Raw genomic sequence first — 22,149 nt, 5'->3', positions numbered from 1 at the left:
CTGCGAAAGGTACAGTTAGAATAAGTGGAAGGTCCCGATTTTCGTTCTGCCCGTTGTCTGTCGCAGCGCATACAACTGCTTTCCCAATGAACTACTCACTTGTCTTACGCATCGCGCCAACATTGCGCCCAGCGATATATTACTGACCCGAAATTTGATGGTTTCACTCGGCAGAAAATGTCGTGTGCGTTGAGCGCATGAGAGATCGAGTCAGAGGTCGTCACAGTCGACGCCAAAAGCCAAAATTTCAATGTCAGCGCCTGCGGCAGCGCCCATTGCGGTCCGTTGCGGCGATGGCAGTCTCCTACGACCTGCAACGACGATATTTTAATAAGTAAAGGGACGCCCATGAGAAACTTGCCCTCAACCACCACGTTCCATTTACCCCGCCTCAGCACTGCCATCGCCGCCCTTATTTAAAGTTATTGCCGATTCTCAGACAGTCGTCTTCCAACTTCGTGGTCCATTCGCCAAGCTGGGGTCGGTCCTCTAAACCATTGGCAAGAGTGTAACGATAGAACGCTGGAGACGTGGCAATGACGGCGCTGGAGAATGATATTGGGGCAACCATGGACGGTGCGTGCTTCATTGGCTCAGGGCGCGTGTGTGCTCAACCTCAGCGACGAATAGGAACATTCGTGAGACGACGCTCTCTGAAACGAGCAGCAAACTTGTCATCAGCAAACGAAGAGCTTGTCTCAGTGTCGCGTTCACCACCATCGTCGCCGGGTCATGGCATCCCGAACGGCGGAGGAGGGCGGGAAGGGGATTTGGCGAGCAGGAAGAGGGGAGAGAAGTTGGGAGCGTCGATCAAGAGGAAGTTCTTCAAGGCGTTCGTGCGCGGGACTTCGGCAGGCGCGCAGGTGGACGCACATCATGCGGAAGCCGCGCACCATGGACAGCTAGATGCGTCTGTTCGCGCGCGCGCGCCGAGGCTTGGGCATACCCGTTCGCTATCAGATCAGACGGCGTCGGTCTCGGCAAAGCCGACCATTGTCCACTCGCACACAATTCCAGAGGAGCCAACGCACATGCCGTCGTTCTCAAAGGCAGCTGTCGCGATTTCACAAGGCGGCGCCGGGGCTACAAACTCCCTTACTCTAGATACGCGGCCTCTACCCCAGTACACGTCGCATTCCACCACGTCGCCTACCAATGATTCTTTTCTAGCACCTCCGCTGAAGCACAATCTCACCGTCGATGGGGACTTACCCCCTACCCTAGAGTCTGAGGCGCTCTTTTCAGACGGCGTCGCGGACCAGCTCCTCGCAGATGCCGCCGTGCCCGCGATCCTACAGCGCGGCCTCCTCCTCACCAAGCTCAGCGAGAAACGGACGTTCGATCTCCCCTTAGACACGTTCCCCTTCGGAAAGAACAGCAGTGTGTTCAGCGGAAGGAGGCTCAAGCGCGTGTTGGTGCGCGTGGATCCGGACCAGGGGCAGATTGTGTACGAGAGCGGGGAGGATTTGGTGGACGACGCGGGGAGGGGGGCTGATGGTGCGCCGATCATGCCAGGCCCGGCGCCGAAGGAAGCCCGAGTGATACCCATCGAGGCGATTCGCGAAATCCGGATGGGCGCAGACGCAATGGCCAGCCTCGCGAAGGGGAAACCGCTGGAGGACGACCACGACCTTGCTTCCCCCATGGCCGCCACATTCCCACTGGTCCATACTCCAAGTCAACATCGTCCCCCGTACACCGCTTCCCAATCAGCACCGGCAGTTGCAGGTGCTCTGGACATCGCCCCGCCTTCGCCGAGGAGCGCACCTGCGTTGTTGCATTCGGCGTCGTCTCCCCCTTCGGTCACGTCTTCTACCCCGCCGTCTTCGGCGCCTGTCAATGTCTCACCAATATCGTACTCAATCTCCCTCCCTCCTCCAATCGTGTCGTCGACTCCACCATCTTCCGCACCCATCCACACCAGATCGCTGGGATCGCCGCCCGCTGCGCCTCCCACCCGTTTACTCACCATCATCTACACCCTCCCCCACAAGACCCAATCGCAATACAAGTCCCTCCATCTCCTCTTCCCTCCCCCACTGCTTCCCCAAAAGCCATCCCCAGTCACTGACGTAGACTTATGTCAGCTATTCTGCGATACACTGCGGAAACTGCACGCTGTGCGGCTGGAGCTGATGAACGGATTGGGGAACATCGCGGTGCGCGAGGCGATGTGGGAGCGTATCGTGTGGAAAGAAGGCGATGTAGGGAGTAGCGACGATTTGAGGATGGAAGGGAAAGGAAAGGTCGGCAAGTCGAAGCACCCCGATGGGAGGGGAGACGGAAAGATGGAGTGGATGGAGGTCCTCGCCCTCTGTACCAAGCTGAATGTAAGCATGGGGAGAGAAGAGCTGATGAATCTATTCAAAGTGAGCCTTTCTGTCTTTCCGATGACTTATGATCTTAACGTTGTCCTCAGCAAGCAGACAAGGCCAATAAGTCGTACCTCACCTTCGCTGAGTTTCGCCAGTTCCTCAAGCTATTGAAGAAAAGACCGGAGGTGAAGAGGCTGTATAAACATGTTATCGCGGCAACTGGGGACGGGAAACATCTGGAGGGTTGTCCGTATTCTCACAAAAGCAAGTTCCTGCACCGCGCTGCTACAACGCATACGCATCATCACGGCCATCGCCACCTCCCTTCTAAGGCGTCCCCTCATAAACTTGACAAATCGACAAGCGAACGCGAAGGAAGCGTATTCACTGACGGCCACGTCCTGCAGCGATCCCTTTCCGCCTCCTACCACCACGAACACCCGCGGCATAGCCTCCTCCACGCCTCCTTAGTGCAGCACAAATCTCAGTCATACCCCTCAGCGGACGGTCCGCCCGAAGACGCGTTCGACTTTTGTGCATTCACGCTCTTCATGCGCGACATGCAGAAATCCCCGCTTCGCGACGACGATCTGCGGATGCTGTTCGACAAGTACTCGTGCTTAGAGAATCGGCGTATTACGAAGGATGGGGTACTGGGTGCGCGGCTTGAGTCCCCGACGGCGGTAGCTGATTCCCCGAATGAGGAAGAGGCGAGCGCGGCCGGTGGGGCGTCCCACCCACATACGATGTCGCTGGCTGCCTTCACGTCGTTTCTCCTCTCTCCAGCTAACGCTGCGCTGTTGGACCAGCTTCCTGAATACCTCCGATCGCCCTCCGATCGCACGCATACAGCTGAGGGGTCGGAGCAATCATCGTCCACACCCTTCTCTGATCGATCTTTGTTCAGCAGGACGTCGATGGTCTACCAGGACATGACCCGGCCGCTGCCTGAATACTACATCTCGTCCTCGCATAACACATATCTCGTGGGGCACCAGCTCGTGGGGACTAGCACTACTGAAGGATATATCAGGGCCCTCCTCAGTGGCTGCAGGAGCGTAGAGGGTAAGTATCTAGTCCTTCTCATTGGGGATTTTTATTGAAGCCTAGATATTAGTGGACATCTACGATGGCGACGTCGAACCGATGATCTTCCACGGAAAGACGCTCACTACCAAAGTCTCGTTGCGCGCCGTGTGTCGCTCCATCGCGCGGTACGGCTTCGTTGCCTCCCCATATCCGATCATCATCTCGGCGGAGCTCCACATCCAGACGCTGGAGCAGCAGGATATGATGGCGAATATCATGCTAGAGGAGTTTGGCGACAGCCTGATTCGCATGCCGCCTGATGGGCCGCCTAAGCTGGAGCATCTGCCAAGTCCGGAGGAGCTGAAGGGAAAGGTCATGTTGAAGGTATAAGCACTCCTGTCTTTGGATAAGCTCAAGCTGAACTCCGTTCTTTACTCAGACAAAGAACTTGAACCTGGCCACTCATGGATCGTTAGGCGATGGTGACTTCTCCGAAGTAGACACATCGTATTCTTCGTTGAGTGCCTCCGAGTCCGACGTCTTCTTGAACGATACGCCAAATCGGGGGAAGAAGAGGCGGGCATCAGATTCTAATAAAGGTACAACCTCCGTCTAGTTTTGTGTCAGTCTAAACTAAATTTGTCTATCATGGCAGGCTTTGGCGCCGAGCTTCAGCGAGCCCGCGACACTGTTCTCCAACGCGTGCGAAGTCGTGGTAAATCTTCATCTGCTCCCTCACCACCCCAGATCAGGCCTTCATCCTCTTCTGGCGCGAACAACAGCTCCTCGCTCGCAGCTGCCGCGATGAGACCCAAACTCAAGATGTCTTGTGCTTTGGCCGCCCTTTTGGTGTATACCGTCGGCGTGAAATGTCGTGGGATCAATAAGAAAGAACAGTATGCGGTCGAACATATGTTTTCGTTGTCAGAAAACACAATCAACAAGATGTTGAAGGAGGTGACCTACGGGGGCTACGACGACGACCCGGATAAATTGACCGATACTGGGGGCGTGGGCAGGGGCGGTATGATGGATCTGATCAAGCATTGTCGCACCCATCTCGTCAGGACTTATCCGAAAGGAATGCGCGTAGATTCGTCGAATTACGAGCCCCATCGCTATTGGAGTGCAGGTGCCCAGTTGGTGGCTATTAACTGGCAAACGTGTGGTTCGTTCCTAATATTTCCAGTGCTCGATAGCAACTCACCCGATCTTACAGACGTTGGTTTCATGATCAACCATGCCATGTTCCAAAGGAATGGGCGGTGCGGTTATGTGTTGAAACCGCTAGCCCTGCGCTCGGCGGCGCACAAGCACCTCCTTAGCAAACGTACCAACCATTACCTCGATGTCACTATCATTTCGGCGCAACAACTGCCCAGGCCCAAGGATGGCAAGACAGTGGTCGATCCCTACGTTGAAGTCTCTATACATGTCCCCGATTGGACCCATCAGCCGTTCTTGCCCTCGCCGCAAGTCAAAGCCGATGGTAAGCAGTCCAAGTCAGCTGAAGACTTACCGACGTACTCTCCTCCGAGCGGACCAACCGCGACTATGGCTACCCGAGCGAGGAAGATCAGCAGTGCCACGAGCGTCGTGAGGCATAATGGATTCAACCCTGTCTGGGAAGAACAACTGCGGCTCCCCTTCGATTGCGTAGGGGATATGAAGGAGCTAATATTCCTAAAGTTTGCTGTCAAGCAAGAAGGGAAAGGTGGGGACGACGATGAGGTTTTGGCCGTATTCTGTGCTTCTCTAGGTAGTCTGCAACGAGGTATGTCCCCTGATTTTATAGCGAAAAAGTAGTCACTAACTGCGAGTAGGTTATCGACACATACCCCTCCATGACGTCCAACTATCGCAGTTCCTGTTCGCTACGCTTTTTGTGCGGATCGAAATCCAGGACGTACCTAACTGATTTTGCCACTCTCTTCTTTGTTATGTTCTTTGCTCCTTGTTTATCGTTGTCTATCTCCTACTTTGTCTATCGCAAGTCCATCTAAACGCACTAACTTATTCTCTGCATGTTCTTTATCTTAGACCACGATTGTGGCTGACGTCTGTTTCCATAGCACCATGTATTGTATATGAATGAATTGTCCGTCTCGTACGAGGGTTAGATTCTACAAAGGATTCGCTGACCAGGTGCTTTCGTTCAAGCAACATCACGGATCCCAATCTCCACGAAAAGAGTAGAAAACAAATGCTGTGAGCCCTGCGAGTCGTGCAAAGGCAGGTGCCGGAAACCTGGATAGTGTCCAAATGAACGAAAAGCCAGCAAGAAATACATAGTAGCGTACCTGATTTCAGACATCCCAAAGGAGCGCAGTACACTGCTAGCGGTTCATCCCCATCGTCGTCCTTCCCCTTTTGCCATACCACGAACTTCACGAACACCAGATCCATCATCCCGCTCTCTCGGCCACCTAGACAATCAAACGGCAAACATATTTCCTCCTGCCAAACCGGATTGAAGCCGTTGTCCTTGACGATGGAAGTCTTGAACGACACTTTACGGGAGGATGTAGGTTCTGTCGTCGTTGCCTTATGCGAGGGCGAATATGCAGCCTTTGATTCCGTCGGGATGAACGGTGTGGAACTCCAATCAGGAACATGGAGAGATACTTCAACCAGAGGATCGACGTATGGGTTCTTCTTAAGGAGCTCGCTCTTCGTGGATCGCTTGGGGGTTGGAAGTTGTTGAGCTGAGATGATCTATGTAACAAAGTCACCGATATGTGGGGGCGGTGGTCTAGAAAGATCATACCGTTACGTCGAAGAAGTGCATTGTCCGCTGTGTCAACAGCTTAGTGTTGAAATCCGTGAGCGCAGGCGGCTTCAGAATATAGCCACACCGTCCGTTTTCTTGGAACATGGCCTGATTGATCAGATATCCGAAATCTATACAACTCGCTAAGTTTATCCACTCGCAATACGCTTACTCGACGCACCAGTCGTCTGCCAATTTAGAGCAACCACTTGCGCCCCAGCCGCCCAGAACTCGTGTGGCTCGTAGTTGGTTGAGTTCACGCGAAGGCCCTTGGGATATACCCTGACTAGGTGGTTCTGACAATGCTTGATCACGGAAAGCATATCGTCTTTGATCATCCTCTTAGCCTTGTTCTCCGACAACGAGAAGATATGCTCGGGTTCGTAGTGCGGCGCATTCTCGCTTTGGACCCCGTCAGTCGGGGTAGCCGGTGGCAGACCACGGCATTTGACTCCGACGGTGTATACTATCAACGACGCCAACTTGATGGACATCTTCGGCTTTGGAGGACGCTGGTCATTCGAAGGGGTTGTTGGACGGCTTCCTTTCTTAGACCCGAATGTGGCGCGTAGTTTGTTTCCAAATGATTTGAGTTCGCCACGGACTTTGGCTACCTTCGAGGTGGCCTCAGCCTCGGAATCAGAGGTGTCTGAGGGCTCTTCAACTTCGATGGTCGCGGGGGGAGTGCTAGTGGCGAGTGAGGCTGTAGCAGCACTATCAATGACGTAGAGGTTCTTAGCCTATGGCAAGATTATTAGCGGTAAATCATAGCCTCAAGACACGGCTAGACCTTTAGAAGGAACTTCTCTTTTAGGCTCTCGACACTTGGAAGCGCGTCTATCTTCTTCTTGGGCTTTCCATCCTGAAGGAGGTCCTCGTCGTGGACCAACCGATCCCCGAAGCATTCCTTTAGCACTTGCACCATTTTGTCTTGGCTCTCGAGGCCCAAATGGACTTCGGCTGAGATGATGACAGGATAAGGGGAGGCGACGAAAGCGTAACGGTTGATGGCATCGCAAATGTCGCGAAGGGGGATGTCTGACGTGAGGGTATTCCCGTGTTTGATGACAGGTTCCTCATTGTCGCCACCGTCCCATATATCAACTGATGAGATGGCAAGGTCAGTCGAAGCGAAGACGGTGAGGGGCAACTAACGTTCAACGCTACGACACCCAGCTAAAAGGGCCCGGATGTAACCTTCGACGGTGCTTTCGCCGATCAATTGGTGGCCAATCAAGTATGTGTTATGCGAGGAGGATATGTAGTAGTGCGAGAGGGGATGCGACATATTCTGGGTGACTTGATGGGAGCCGGATGCTGATGCTGTCACGGCGTTGTCCGATGAAAGTAAGAAGGTGGTGAAGGCCGTCGTGGAAAGGACCGGTACTTGGCCTTCAACAGGTTGCGTGGCGTACTTAGCGAAGATGGCTTTTAAGGTGTCCGCAGAACAGTCGGACTATGTTGGTTGGTACAGGCTTTGTAGTACCAAGCACGACGACGCGCACCTGTTGTTGCCCCTTCATGAACATCTCAAAGGCCTGAAAATCAAATATCTTGCTGGGACTTCCGTCGCATATCCGAGCGTACAGGGCGTCGATCTCTGGTCGCCGTTTTATCGACTTGACGAACTGTTTAAAAGATTCGAAGTCGAGAAATCCTGTTCGCTGACTATCGGCTTCCTAGAGCCTCCTTCATCAGTTGCGCTTCGAAAAGAAAGAAGCCGACTTACATCGAAAAGCTTCTTGATCACGGTGGGAGGTGCACTAATATTGAGACGTAGACACAGGTTCTCGACTTCCTTCAAATCCAACTTGTTATCGCCTCCCGCATCGGCACCCTTCCAGTACATCTTCTGCCAGACTGCTTCACGCATCTCCACATTATCTAACCCTCGCATGAGATCCCGACGTGTGGTATACAGTGCCCGTACGGCATTCTCCCATTGTCGTAGTATCTCGGGAGTTGGCGCCAGCATATTCAAGGTCTTATACGAGCCACTTCTGATATAAATGGTAGAGATGAACCGAGGTAGGTCGGAAAATTGCAGACCCAATTGTGCGAGGTCGTATGCAGCATTGGACCCTGTCCGAAATTCCTTTATCGTCTCAACAAGGACTGTCCCCGCGAATCGCAACCGAGCTCGTCAATAATGGGCGACGTCGTCTGCCGGTCCACTCACCAGCACCGTACTTCTTCGACTCCCAAAGAATTTGACCTTGATCTACGTCAAGCCTGAACTTGACTTGCTTCTGTTTTCGGTCAGAGTTGATCTTGGTGAAGACTACACCCGTCTTGAACTGTTCCGGGACTGACAACGAGACATCGAACGCTGGTAATGGAGAGGACTGGGGATCGGCCATATGAGTAGTAGTTTCCAAGATGGATTATCTGCAGAAATCAGTGACATTGCTCCAGAAGTGGCACTGCTGCCATGTTCGACGGGCACAGGGCGTCAAATACAATCAGGGTCCAAGTAGCTCAGGGGACTTCGGAAACGTGGCGCTCTGAATCTTTGTCTTGCGGGGAGTTATGTATAGTCAAACGAACCAACCCCCAGTCCTCCTGTGCAAGGAGTGGCGGAAATTCGCCGCTGAATATGCTTTCGCTGGGGACGACATTCGACAGGGAGCTGAATCCTTTGCCCATCGGTTATGCACTCCAACTTTCATCGAACTTACCTCTGAAACTTTGCTTGGATCTTCAATCCGGGTTTGGGGATGCCAGTGAGGACGAAGATGCGGGTGTTCCATTGCAGTGGGACATCGTTCGAAAACTCATCTCGCAAATCCCCCGCACCTCCCACCTTGCTGTCCGACTCTTTTGGTATCATGCAGAAGCCTTCATCTCTGAGCTCATGCAAGAGGCTCCATTGCTCGTGCACATGGAGATTGATGGCGAATATGGCTATAATTCTGTGATTCTATGGACTCCGACGTCCCCGCTGTCGACATATGGGCTGGAGGTGACTCGAAACAGTGGGGGGCGAGGTCGTTGCAGCAGAGCGGCTTAGTGCCATGTTTCGAGAACATCGGACATGGTCGGTGTTTAACATTTATTGCTCAAGGTACTGCTGGACAACGGCGAGGAACGTGACGGGTGTCGGTGAGCGTACAAATCAATCTACGATGGCCCGGAGTTGTTGAATAACCTCAAGATCAATGGCAAGCACGTTCGCGAAGATATCCAACTCGAGATGAAGTGTCCGGCACTGTAGAGTAAGTAGACTGACGATCACAAGCACAGTCATAGTACTGTCGAGTATGCATATTTGAGTATATACGCCTAACAAATATATTGTTCCTCAGTCCTTTCACCCTCGAAAATTCATTCATCGCCACCCTAAAAACACAAGTAGAAACCACACCTACAGATCCCAACGTAAATAACCCTCTGTTCTATGTCATGGATGGTATCTCAAGTCTTTCGTCGTTTAACCCCTCTTAATGACTCCTCTTCCTCGTGCTCTCCTTTCGGTTCAGGAGGATCCTGGCGTTTCGTATTGGTTCGTTTGACTGCTTCGTTGGGAACCTTGAAGGAGAGCTGTCTGGCAAGTTCCACCTGGTCGACGGCGCCATCGCTTCTGGGCCACGAATGCGATTCAAGGGCAGTGGCCCATATCTCTTCCATTTGCCATTCGTGGCCGGAACTCCCATCTTGAAAACTGTTCGCTCCAACTTTGGAGCCCACCGTTTCAGGTGCTTCTTGGCTTCTAGGACCTCAGCTTGTGAAGCAGGTTGGACGGTGGTGTCAAATCCTTGACCGGCCCTATCCAAGCGACCAAACAGAAAGAGGAAGCGCACCAGAGGGGTGCAATCTTCAACATAATTCACGCGCCTAGTAATGGTTGCACCGGCCCTGTCCCAGCGAATGAAGCGTACGAAGGGATGGAAGACAAAGACCATGTAGAAGTGCGTTCGGTGCTGGCGCCTGCAAATTTGGGTGGCATAGTTAGCGAGTTGGCCCCGAATTCAAGTAGACGTTGGATTTGTGATTTCATAAGGAAATTGGCAGTCGTGTGCACTCCATCGTGTCATTGACGATATCCTCCCTGTGTGATTTCTTGACTTCATAGGCAATTAGCATCAGATCCAGCCTTGTAGGATGGATCTTGGGTACAAGGCCTTTCCAGTAGTGGCCAAGGTCAGTTCGAATCTTGGCTCCCGCCTCAGCATTCGGGTCTGGATGATTTGAGGTGTCGACTAGAGAGTGGTTAGGTAGCAAGGGTGGATAGTCGCCTTCGCCGTTAGCAAGGATCACCTAAATCTCATTGGAAATGGCGCGCGTTAATTCAACGGATCCACTTACAAGGGCTTCATATATGTCAAAAGTACATGGTCCGTATGTTAGAAAGTCCAGGGAGTAACCTTTACATTATAAATGATGAGCTGCCTCCTACCCATGACAAGTTTTCCTCCTCTTCCTCCTTGGGTAGCCATCTTCGTCCGTGTAGTCCGCAGGTTCGTGAGGCTCAGAGCGCTTCAAGTTAGCCTCCAGTCGCTCTCCATGTAGGATAAGATTGAGTGTCTTGGCATGTCTGAGTTGGTCGATGGCGCGATCATTCACTGGCCACAATGGAGATTGGAGTGCTTGAGTCCATATCTCCTCCATATCCGCATGGGTGACAGGGATATATTCTCTATCATCGCCAAGATCTTCTATAGTAGGGTCATATCGGCGGCTCCATTGCTTAAGGGTAGCGGCGGCCTGGAATATGAAATCGGTGAGAGGAGGGCAACTGGTGAAGGTGAGTTCAGGCCGCGATCGCCGTCCAATGTAGGAATTGTGGCTGATGAGTCCTATTTTCACCACACCTCCTCGAGCTATTCCATCTAAGGCGGTGAAATCGTAGTAATCGAATATTGAGGTCGTAACGGTTTCGATGGCCTGGAAGAGCGAATGGGGTAGAAAGTGAAGTCCATGATAAAGGACGACCCAGAAGAATGACTCTAAATCGTCACGTATAGTATGTTGTTTGTAAGGCTCTTGAAGGAGAGCCGCTGACATGAATGTCCACGTTCCCTAGATAAAAATAATGGAAATGAGTTATCGTAGTGTAAGATCGCTCAAAGACTCACCGTTCTCTCACGGTCCTGAGGCCCGGCTTTGACTTCTGACGCGTCCTCCGCGAGATCCCAATCGCTCAACAGCCCGTTGTCATCGACTATTAGTATGTTCCCGCCGCTGATATCTTGGTGTAGGATGTTGCATCTTTCGTACGCTTGCCTGTGTCCTGACGAGTATTACCAGTGCCTTTGCCATACATGGAAGTATCACCATGGGCCCACCTTTGAATGCATCATACACCGCACTAAGCATCGCCTTTGAAGAAGGAAAGTGTTCGAGAGGCTGGCCGACTTCAGCAACAACAAACCTAGTATGCACTCTCCTGTCGATGAGGTTATGGCCGACTCTCCAATCGCCGTCGCCGATTTCGTGTGTCCGTGTTTCCTGTCCAGGGAGATCACCCCCGCATACCAATGTGGGTACGTGCTCGACGGTCTTCTTGTTCAGTTTTAGCAGCGTCTCTACCTCAGACCTCCCTTTGGCATCCCGCCACTGGTCCTTGAGAAACATCGGCTTCTGGGACACAACGCCGTTGATGAGCTCGACCGCTGGGTATCCGCGAGTTGCACGGCCCAATGAAGACTCTGGCTCGGCAAGCGTGTTCCAAACGAGAAATTGGCGAAAATCGCCACCATCGATGGAGGCTACGTTCATCTTGAAGACCGGGTGGGTCATTCTGGGCGCCCAACGTTTGAGGTACTCCCTTGCAATGACGGCTTCGGCTGGGGTAGCGTGTTGAACTGTGCAGTCAAAACCCCTCCCCGCTTTGTCGGATCGGCCGAATAGATACAAGAAGCGCATTAATGGGGTGGAATTTTTCATGTAGTTTACGCGTTTGGTGACGATGCCGCCAGACCTGTCCCAGCGAACGAACCTTACGAAGGGGTGGAAGATGTAGACCATGTAAATGTGCGTTCGGTGCTGACTCCGGCTGAGCTGAGTCGCATAGTTGGCGAGCCGGCCGCGAATTAGAGTGGAAGCTGTATCATTGATTTCGTACGGTGCTTGACAATCGTCGTGAGGTAGCGGTTTGGTGCATTCCATCGTGTCGTCAACAATGTCAGTGCTCTTTCCCTGGCAGGCAATCACGACCAGATCGACTACTTTCGGAGTACCCTTGGACACAAGCCCCTTCTCGATGCATCCCGAGGAGGGCCATATCTGTGCCCTGTCTTCAACGCAGTCTATGTGGTTGAATGCATCAACCATGAAGTAGTCCGGAAGCGGTGATGCGTAGTCAGCCGCTCCGTTGATGAGAGTGTTCTACGAGCTGACATTAGTGGACAGATAAACGAAGCATCGGGGCACACTTACTAAAGTTTCGCAAAGATCATTCGCGCACGATACGTGCATGCCCTGAAGGTAGGTTGCGGGTATGCCGGGTTGTGTCGTGAGCTCATCGTTCTCTGATATGCGCATGCTTTCAAAGAAATGATCCACGGGGCATGGTCCTATCCAACTCCCTTTTGTTTCGCGAGCCATATCACGCATGACTCCCTTCGTCTGAGCGACACTTTCCTCAACAGAGACCGGAGAAAAAACGTCTGGCTTAGCTGGCATACTGTGCGTTGCACGATGCGCCGTGTAATGCGGCATTTCAACTATGTTTGGGCCACGAACGACTGGGAGGGCCGAGTGCTATCAGAGGATTATGGATCTTCCGCACCTCGAGTGTAATGAACAAGAGAAGGATGCGCTCTGTTTTTGAGATAGAGAGATCTTGGAAACCTAAGATAGCGGCGTTGATACGTTTCAACTAAGTGTAGGACAAGAAGTGGCGAGCCATGAACTTAGTAACCCTGAAAAGGTAATTCCCAAGCGCGATCACGTGAGCCATCCATTGTTCGACCACTAGTGCCACTGCCACTGTTGACGCTTCAAACATGGCAAGGGTAGGTGGTCACACTCGCAATGCCTATGGACACCGTGGCCGGACTCTGGGTCGGCCCGTGCGAGGTCGACAAGTTCTTCGAGCTAACAATGCCCCTCGGTACGGAGACGCAAGAGAACCTCCCTGGAATTAAGCCAGACTTCTTTGCTGGACTCAAGCCAACCAAGGAAAGCGATTTATATCCAAGGCTTGTAAGTTACTTTCCTTGTGTATGACGAAGTAGTAATGACATCGCCATTCAGGTGGAATTTTGTGGGGAAGATAACGAGAATTTCCCTGAAATCAAGCTAGTCGACACCTCAGCCCACCCTGATCCGGATTCCAAACCTGGCGCCAAAGTCAGGCCAGATGTCTCCGGATACGATAACAACCTTGAGATTGACGAAAACCCCCCTACACGACTCGGAGATGCCCAATTTGGTGTCGAGGTCAAGGACACTCAAGTCGAGCCCTTTCATGACGGCGATAGGAACCTCGAAACAATCGACGGTGCTCCTTTCGAAACTAGCACGGACATAGGAAAGCGGACTCGCGGTCAACTAGTCACATATGCGGTCGAATTTTGCGGTCGCCAACATCGAACCCATCTCTTCCTCGTATACATTTACTTCCCCTTCGCACGCTTCATACGGTTTGATCGATCTGGCGCCCTCGTCTCAAAACGTTTCAATTTTACCAAGGATTGTACTCCGCTGATTCGCTTCTTCCATCGGTTCTCGAAGATGACCCTCGCTGAGAGGGGATACGACCCAACTGTGCGCGTAGCCAGCAAGAAGGAGTACGCTTATGCTCGTGCTCTTCTTAACGATTGGGCCCCGCAACACGAACGTCCTGTCTTCAAGATGGATGTTTACGACAGCAAAACAAATCGCATCCGCCAGTTTCTTGTTTGGGGTTCCCTGGCTGATCCAGAGTCTCCGCTAGGCCGAGCGACCCGCGGTTATCCAGCGGTCGAAGTGACGAACGGGTTGCTTCCAGGCGCTCAACCAATGTTTCTCAAGGAGCAATGGCATTCGACGGCTCTTGGTCAAGAAATTGATACTCTCCGAGAACTGAACAAGGAAGGAGTTCCTTACGTCCCGACGCTCGTATGCGGAGGAGACCTTCCTGGTCAGACAACGAGGACGCAGGACTACGTCAGTGAGATCGAGAGAAGAGGAGACAAGCACATTGAGTGTCGTGTGCACGTCCGCTTCGTGGTCTCAGAAGTTGGCTTCCCCATCGAGCGCTTCTCCTCGTCCAAGCAGCTTTTTCAAGTGGTGTATCACGCATTCCAAGGTACGCATGATATGCTCCTGACACCGAACGCCAAAATCATACAATTCACAGCGCACAAGGTGGCGTACACGAAGTGTCAGCTGCTCCATCGTGATGTCAGCGGCGGGAACATTTTGATCCAAAGGAATGGCGACGGCTTATTGAGCGACTGGGATATGGCGGTGAAAGAGGCGGATATCCAAAATGGACCCAGAGCCCACGAGCGAACTGTACGTCGCACCCACTCGAGCGCATCCATTTAATAACCTTGTTTTCAGGGAACTTGGGCCTTCATGTCCATTGCTTTGTTACAAGCAACAGGGCGTCGTCATACCGTTAGCGACGACCTGGAATCCTTTTTCTGGGTAGTGCTGTACTACAGCCTCGTCTACCTGACACACAACAAAGTAAAGAGATTGCCAAGAATCATCAAAAACATTTTCGAGCAGTGCGAAGAGGATGAAGATGAGGAAGATGAGGAGGCCGTGACAGGAGGGAAAGGTAAACGGAATGTCGTGTTCCATGGAGACTATATTGGCCACGGGATAAAGCAACCACTGGAGTTTACGCAAAGCGTGCCGGTTACACGCTTCGTGGCGAATATGCTTCATTTGCTTGGTGAGCGAGCGAAGAGGCTCCCTACTATTGGCGAAGACTCCGAGAACGATTCAAAAACTCTGTTGGGGTATAAGGATGTGGAGCATATCTGGGAAGCCACTCTTAGTTCTTCCTCCTGGCCGACGAACGACAAAGCGAGAAACCAACTCTCGAAGAAGAGGGGAGCCTCTGGTATGGAGGACGATAGTGATGAAAGAAAAATCAAGAAAGTGAAGACATGCCGCATTTGAAAGATACTCAATCTTGTATTTATTATCATTTCAATCTCCTGAATATTTATTGTATAACTGTGTACCAAAATATCATACGGCGCCCTTCCCTTCGATACACAGACGCGTAGGGCAGAAGAGAGATTTGAAGAACGACACCTAATCTCAACGTTCCCGCAAATGAAACACGGTGCCTGCGACGATGCAAGAGACACTGGACGGTACTCTATCCTGCAAGAAGTTCATGAAACCCCGAACGCTACCACAACAATCAATCCAAGATTTACATAGTTCAATGAGGTTTTCCATTGAATCTCGATATACTCGTACATACATGCAAAGTTCGTCTTATCGTGGGGCATCTACCAGATTAATTGGCCACTGGAGGCATCTGTTAGCGCTATATCGAAGGTTCGAGTTAAAAGGGTAACGTACCCATCTACAAAGTATTCCCCGCCCGTCATGTACGTCGCGTGCTCGGAGAGAAGCAGCAAGGCTTGGCCGGTCATCTCGTGAGGCTGAGAAGCACGTAGATTAAGAGATTAATCGGATATTCGGTCACAAGAGGAATGGAGGGATGGGGGATATGGGATTCTTACCTCGGCGAAGCGACGAAGTGGTATACCACTTGCTTGATGGTCACGAATGTTCTTGTCCATATGAGACGTTTGATCGGTGTTCACTGAGCGACGAAGTTGAGCTCCCTGTATGATTCTGTTTCAGACATATGAGGCACGGCGCACCGTATCCTGGGGAGAGTGCATTCACTCGAATTCCATAGGGAGACCATTCCGACGCGAGGCCCTTCGTGAGATTGCTGACGGCAGCCTTCGAAGAATTATAAAACACCTAAACAAGTATGAGGATTACGCGGGACAAATTACAGGAAGACAAGCAGACGCACCTGAGTGAGAGGAGTGTTCTGTTCGGATTGGTTAATGATACGCGAGCTCATCGAAGACGTGATCACGATGGATCCGCCGTCATGCTTCCTGTCCACCCACAACCTACATAGATCAGTACTTCGAGACTATCCGCGCCCCAAAGGCCATACATACTTCGCAGCGGCACGAGCCGTATTGAAGACTCCAAACACGTTTACATCGTATACGCGGCTGAAGTCCTCGTGCGATAGCTCAAAGGCAGGTTTTACAACAGAAACCCCAGCGTTCTGGTAAATATTAGAATCTATAAGCGGAGGGCGTGGGGTCAGATAAATCAGACGTACAGCAATCAGACCGGTAATTGGACCAATTTCGTCGTCAATCTTCTGGAAGGTCTTGTTCACGAGATCAGTGTCTGAGACATCACACTTGTACGCCTAGATCGCGTTTGAGAGGATGGAACGCGCATCAGTATACCACCAAACGCTTACCTTGACGTTGACGCTGAACTCATTGGCAACCTTTTCGGCTACAGCTTCCGCGTCTTTCGAGCTCCTGCAAACGCGTAAATACAAGTTAGCGAATACCGGCCACAATTTAGTGGATACGCGCCTGTAGATAATAGCCACGTTTGCACCTGCCTGTGCGACGGCTCTAGTGAATGCATAACCAATGCCTCTATTTCCTCCCGTTACGACTACACATTTCTCTGGGAACGTATCTGAGATTGGGACCTCTCCTTCAATTGAAATGCTCACTGGCGAAATTGATGACAAAACCCTTGCTCTGAGAAGCCATTCTGTTGGAGCGATATCGGCTGGTGGATTCAATAGTGCTAGTGATGGTCGAGGTGAAGGAGTATGGGCGGGGAGTCGGATTAAACGTCTGGTTTATATACTGCGCGCACGGACCTGTGAGCGGACGACGTCACCCACAATTGTAGAGCCTTAGTCAGAAGCCCGTTCATCGCCGCCCGACTCCACCGTAATGCGATTTGATCAATAGGCTTGTGCACAACTAACCTCGCCGTGGATGGCGGATGTTGAGATTGGTTTATGGAGGCCAGCGCTGCTGCCAAGTGGAAGAGCTTAGAGCAACCAGTCCACAGGAGTTACGGGAGTTCTCAGGTAGGGCGGCGACGCGCCATACGTGCGCTCTCTCAAAGCTTTCTCTTCTAAGTTCTTAGTCTACCGCACAAACAGTAGCATATTCTCACAGTCACAAGGAAGCTCCCACAGTCATGCATCATGGATAAACTCACGAACCCTCCTTCCTTTTCAGAAATTCTTTATTTAATTTAATTTACTTCCCCTTTGAACACTGAGCCGAACGTGAGCATGAAGAACCCAGCGAAATCTTTCAGCTTTTCATGCATCTAGCCTGAGCGCCTGGGGATATACGCATAGTAAGTCGTCGTCATCTAAACGCTTGGAAGGGTGGTTGACGGTCGATAAATGCCTGTGCTGTGAGTCTAAGCAACCAAGAATGCACGCTACATGCAACGCCCTGATTCTCACAGTGATTTCGGCGTAGAACCATGGCGCAGCGTATCGTTGCTGTAACGTCGTGGTTCTCGCTCAAGGGTACTGGAGATGCGAAGGCCAGGACCTTGCGGCGCCCCCTTCTTTGACGTCGCTGAGTACACGCCCGTATGCTTTCGCCTCCACATGATCATCACCGATGGGAAGGCCCATTTTCCTGGGTAAATTCGAACTCGCGAAGCCAATCCACGTCGTATATTTATAGTGGGAGGGAAAGGGTGTCGAGGTTCTCTCGAACTTGGATCCCCCGAACAAGGTCTTGCCAAAGGTGGCGCCCAGAACTGTATCCGAGGACGTTCTGTCATCCTAGCACAGCAGCGAATCTTTCATAATGGGAAGAAGCAGACAGAAGATGGCTGTTCTCGTCGGATGGCTCGCGTACTGTGGGGCCGGCGCGTGAGTACGGTTTGACAGCGCCTGGATAGTGATTCTCAGCCAAAGTAGCGGCAAGGTGTTCATATCCGACCCAGCCAGCTTTACCAATCTTTTCATTGGTACTACCAATGGGGGTCATGTATTTCCAGGTGCGTGTCCCAAGCGTTTCCTACACGATGGTGAATCAATGCTACTGAGCAGGCGCCACGCTTCCACATGGAATGGTCAAGGCCGGGATGGATACAGACTCGCCGGGTAACGTACGTCCCATTCGGTCGTGTGAGCTTCCTGGGTAAGACGTGACTGGTATATCAGCATGCAGGATATGACGCAGACCCCCAGTTTAATGTGACTGGATTCTCTCAACTTCACGACAGCGGGACAGGTGGGGTGAGTGATATTCCTCCTCTCTCCCTACACATGTTGACCATCGTCTAGGCCGTACCCCTGTCAAATTTCAAGATTTTCCCATTCGCTGAGTGTTCATCATTTGACAAATGTGCTACCTCGCTCGATGGAAGGAAGACGCGACGAAAGATCTTGGGTAACGGTGAGCAAGATGAAACATCTTTCTTTTTGTTCCTTCTTCCTGATTTCATTATCTAGGATCTCCGGATGATTTCGCTTCACCAGGATATTTTGCTACCAACCTCGTATGTCTAGATTCTGCGTAGCATACGACATGTTGACTGACAGATCAAACCTTGTACATAGTCGACGGACATTCGTGTTGAACTAACTGCTACCCGACGTACGGCTCTACACCGATATACCTTCCCACCGTCCTCTGTTCGCCCTCGTATCGCCGTGGACATCACGAACGATGGTCAGCGAAGTAGCACCAATCCATCCATGGTGCTCGACCCCGAGACGGCCCGTGTCAAGGGTAAGCCCTAGTTGTATCTTTCCACACAGCCACCACGCGCCTGGATCCCTTTGTCCGTTGACTTCGTCTTTAATAAACCCTCTTCCGTCTATTTCCCGCACGAGCACTGACCTTGCCCTGTCGACCTCTGCTAGGTGGCGCATCATTCGCGGCATCATTCGGACCAGGTCGCTACAGTGCCTTCACATGTGTGGACTTCAAAGGAGAGGGCTTCGATTTACGGAAACCAATGGAATTCGGAGCTTGGTTATCCGATTTCCCAGTGCAGGGGATGACCGATCTTCGCCAGTTGTACACTAGTGCGTAGAACATCGGCGCTCATATCACCCTCTTTGGCTGACTATGGTGCCTCTCCCCCCTTCTCCCCCCTGTTCCTCGCCCTTTGCACCGCCCCGCCCTCACGACCTCCGGACCAGGCTTTGTCGACCAGCTGGGTGCCCTCTTTACTTTCTCCCAGCCCTCGGACAGCCGACCAACCATCATTCTCGTCCGCGTTGGCGTCTCTCTGATTTCTGCTGATCAAGCGTGCGCGAACGCCGAAGAGGAAGTTCCTGATTTCGATTTCGAAGGTGTTCATCGGGCAGCGCGGCAGGCTTGGAACGATCTTCTGGGGAGAGTGCAGGTTGATCCGACCGGAGTGGATACAGAGACAGTGTCGCTGTTCTACTCTTCGGTGAGTTCCGTAGCCATTCTGATTGAATTTCCGGTTTTGTTCATCAGAGATTCGTTGATAGCTGTATCGCTCTCATATCTCTCCTGCTGATTGTATGTTGGAACAACGTTTGAGCCTGTATAACCCCGAGCTCGCCGACTGACTCCACCGTAGATACTGGCGAGAATCCCAAATGGAATTCCACCGAACCGTATTACGACTCTTTCTACTGCAACGTAAGTTGCATCTCCTAACTATACCCACAACCCCTGAGTGCCTGTAGTGGGATACCTATCGCACTCTATATCCACTCATGTCACTTCATGACCCCGCCACGTTTGCGCGCATTGTCAGAGGTATGATTGATATCCAAAGGAACGAAGGTGCGCTATTCCCGGAATTGATTATTTGCGTTAATGTAGACGTACAATTTGCCTACAATAGGTTGGCTGCCTGAGTGTCGTGGGGCTACGGCAATGCATTTTATCCAAGGTGGTAGCAGTGAGTTCCTCCTTAAGCTTGAGACGCACGGTTGTGGAGCTTATTTGTTCCATTTCAAGATGCCGATCCTATACTTGGAGAATTCTTCGTGAAGTGAGTACCTTCCCAATCGTTGGCTCTGCGTTTACATTGAGTCGATTCAGGTTCAGTGACCATGCTGCTGCGCTCAACGTGTCTGCAACGGACCTTTATACTGCGCTACTCGCGGACGCAGAGACGCAACCACCTAATTGGAACCTTCAAGGGCGACAAGCAGATGTATGGAAGCGTTTGAGTGAGTCCGACGTCGATCCTTTTACCTTTCATGTATTCATTCTATGGCATGTGCTTCTGTTCTTTGCGCCTATTCGTTCCGGCGGCTTGTGAAATAGACTTCATACCGCACGATATGTTCGACGGGGGTGGTGCGAACTCGAAGCAAGTATCGCGCACGTTAGAGGTGTGTTTTAATTTAACAATCTTCGGTGTGCACAACACGTGATCTTAAAACGTTTCATAGCACGCTTTCAATGATTTCGCTATCTCCCAAGTCGCGAAGACACTTGGGAAGGTTAATGATGGGCGCAAAGTGGGGGCCAAACTTTCAACAATTAACGTTGTGTATTCACACCGTAATATTTTTGTTCTCGCTCAACAGTACGCCCAACGCGCTGGAAACTTTGGGAATGTCTGGAATCCCAACATCACTGTCCCGGATGGCCCCGCCTCCGTTCTGGGTATGATGCAGGTACGTTCGAGCTTCTTTCACGTCTTTCATGGTCTTCCCAAGTATCGCGCCTGATTGCAACCACGCTATGTCAATGTATTTCTGATACTGATATCCTCTACGTTAGCCTCGGTTCGCGAATGGAACATTCAATTTTACAGACCCCAGGCACTGCAGCATCCACGATCCGGCTCATGCGACTTGCTTCCTGAATGCTGCCAATCGAGATGGTTTCTACGAGGGTTCTCCAATCATCGTATGTTCCACCAACAGCCAGTTCTCCGCTTGAAGTCTGATCGTGGATCCTGCGTCGCTAGTACTCACAGGTTAGTCGTATAACCACGTTCTGGGCGAGCCACAGCTCCAACTGGTCGATAGTACGTCCCTCACGACACGGCGAAATTGATCCAGCTTCAAGGCGGTGTCGAAAACTTCGTATCGCGCCTCAATTTTATTTTCGATCAGGTCGGTCCCTTAATATCAATTGCTCCATGTTTAGCTCACTAAGTCTGGCCTCTATTCCAACAATAAGGAATACTTTGAGTCTACGGACGAGCCATCGCAACAAATGCCGTTCATGTTCCATTATGCAAATCGACCTGGGCTCAGCACGCAGAAGTCGAGGCAAGTTATCGCGCAATTTTTCAATACATCAGTCAATGGTCTACCCGGAAACGACGGTGTGTCTAGGCTTTAGTAGTTCTTTAACAAAATTCCTGATTTATCTTCATTATTGATAGATTCTGGTCAGATTTGATCCCTGTTGTACGCCGCGCGCTTGCTCACGTATACCATTAGGTGCGATGGGTAGTTATGCTGCATTCTATCTTGCAGGGATGTACCCCCTCCCGGCGACCAAACAGTTTCTTCTTTCCTCGCCATTCTTCCCGCAAATCTCATTCTTCAATCCCGTATTTGGTACAACTACAACCATCAAGTCGAAAGGTTTCGCTGGAAATCCTGCCAGTGGGACTGGTAAAGTCTTCGTGAAGGTACCCCTCGTTCGTTACAGCGCAATTGTCATCGCTGATATCCATTTCTCCAGGGCGTCACAGTGGATGGACGACCTTACAAGTCGAATTGCTTCCTCGATTGGGATGTCTTTGTTAAGGGATCCTCGGTGGAGTTAACGCTGACTGATGACATCAACGTAACGTGTGGTAAGGGGAGAGCAGCCTTGCCACCGTCGCTTTCCACTGGTGGCTATGATTAATGGGGTTGAGCGCTCCTCCGCGCTCCTATCAGCGATTACGATCGAGTACACGCAGATGTTCATTCGATAGCAGGCTCGAGCAATCGTTATTCTAGGCGTGCTTTCCCCTTGATGGTGTGAGTTCAATGTCTCGGATAGAACCCCTAACGCTCTGCAACATACTCCAGCATATGGCAATAATGTTCATCCATAATGACTTCCCTCGTTTTCCAGGTGGTCCTTAGGCCCTTCCCATTGG

General features: G+C 51.5%; 7 protein-coding genes across 7 annotated transcripts; 4 read left to right on the top strand and 3 right to left on the bottom strand.

Moving 5' to 3' along the window:
- Positions 1-536: 536 nt before the first annotated feature.
- PLC1_2 (Phospholipase C) lies at positions 537-5,262 on the top strand (the record flags this gene model as incomplete). The annotated part of the gene is made up of 8 exons (XM_036769746.1): positions 537-576; positions 631-2,369; positions 2,420-3,380; positions 3,433-3,728; positions 3,784-3,943; positions 4,000-4,512; positions 4,564-5,118; positions 5,168-5,262. 8 exons carry the CDS (start codon positions 537-539, stop codon positions 5,260-5,262), a joined length of 4,359 nt encoding a protein of 1,452 aa, XP_036635591.1.
- A 237-nt stretch (positions 5,263-5,499) lies between these two features.
- On the bottom strand, positions 5,500-8,474 carry PLC1_1 (Phospholipase C; the record flags this gene model as incomplete). Its single annotated transcript, XM_036769745.1, has 9 exons — positions 5,500-5,591; positions 5,645-6,059; positions 6,112-6,245; positions 6,296-6,854; positions 6,905-7,218; positions 7,270-7,570; positions 7,620-7,793; positions 7,844-8,229; positions 8,294-8,474. 9 exons carry the CDS (start codon positions 8,472-8,474, stop codon positions 5,500-5,502), a joined length of 2,556 nt encoding a protein of 851 aa, XP_036635590.1.
- A 236-nt stretch (positions 8,475-8,710) lies between these two features.
- On the top strand, positions 8,711-9,328 carry PC9H_000081 (uncharacterized protein; the record flags this gene model as incomplete). Its single annotated transcript, XM_036769744.1, has 2 exons — positions 8,711-9,076; positions 9,251-9,328. 2 exons carry the CDS (start codon positions 8,711-8,713, stop codon positions 9,326-9,328), a joined length of 444 nt encoding a protein of 147 aa, XP_036635589.1.
- A 226-nt stretch (positions 9,329-9,554) lies between these two features.
- PC9H_000080 (uncharacterized protein) lies at positions 9,555-12,738 on the bottom strand (the record flags this gene model as incomplete). The annotated part of the gene is made up of 6 exons (XM_036769743.1): positions 9,555-10,041; positions 10,136-10,313; positions 10,518-11,133; positions 11,223-11,344; positions 11,400-12,441; positions 12,493-12,738. The coding sequence occupies 6 exons, from the start codon at positions 12,736-12,738 to the stop codon at positions 9,555-9,557; spliced, it is 2,691 nt and encodes an 896-aa protein (XP_036635588.1).
- A 357-nt stretch (positions 12,739-13,095) lies between these two features.
- PC9H_000079 (uncharacterized protein) lies at positions 13,096-15,174 on the top strand (the record flags this gene model as incomplete). The annotated part of the gene is made up of 4 exons (XM_036769742.1): positions 13,096-13,276; positions 13,331-14,347; positions 14,399-14,556; positions 14,605-15,174. 4 exons carry the CDS (start codon positions 13,096-13,098, stop codon positions 15,172-15,174), a joined length of 1,926 nt encoding a protein of 641 aa, XP_036635587.1.
- A 341-nt stretch (positions 15,175-15,515) lies between these two features.
- PC9H_000078 (uncharacterized protein) lies at positions 15,516-16,835 on the bottom strand (the record flags this gene model as incomplete). The annotated part of the gene is made up of 10 exons (XM_036769741.1): positions 15,516-15,534; positions 15,589-15,671; positions 15,753-15,835; positions 15,897-16,002; positions 16,058-16,160; positions 16,212-16,324; positions 16,382-16,474; positions 16,529-16,592; positions 16,650-16,746; positions 16,796-16,835. The coding sequence occupies 10 exons, from the start codon at positions 16,833-16,835 to the stop codon at positions 15,516-15,518; spliced, it is 801 nt and encodes a 266-aa protein (XP_036635586.1).
- A 1,074-nt stretch (positions 16,836-17,909) lies between these two features.
- Positions 17,910-21,911, top strand: PC9H_000077 (uncharacterized protein; the record flags this gene model as incomplete). The annotated part of the gene is made up of 24 exons (XM_036769740.1): positions 17,910-17,974; positions 18,023-18,102; positions 18,155-18,213; positions 18,269-18,343; positions 18,392-18,503; positions 18,560-18,606; positions 18,668-18,839; positions 18,974-19,138; positions 19,256-19,512; positions 19,574-19,604; positions 19,666-19,727; positions 19,775-19,874; positions 19,936-19,992; positions 20,052-20,085; positions 20,136-20,266; positions 20,364-20,431; positions 20,492-20,560; positions 20,630-20,719; positions 20,826-20,954; positions 21,016-21,024; positions 21,077-21,163; positions 21,207-21,378; positions 21,497-21,690; positions 21,744-21,911. 24 exons carry the CDS (start codon positions 17,910-17,912, stop codon positions 21,909-21,911), a joined length of 2,433 nt encoding a protein of 810 aa, XP_036635585.1.
- Between the last annotated feature and the right edge of the window lie 238 nt (positions 21,912-22,149).

The sequence above is a fragment of the Pleurotus ostreatus genome (assembly GCF_014466165.1).
Source record: "Pleurotus ostreatus strain PC9 chromosome Unknown scaffold_1, whole genome shotgun sequence".
Taxonomy (NCBI): Eukaryota; Fungi; Basidiomycota; class Agaricomycetes; order Agaricales; family Pleurotaceae; genus Pleurotus; species Pleurotus ostreatus.
Note: the sequence above shows the minus strand (reverse complement) of the source record. Positions and strands in the feature narration are given on the sequence as shown.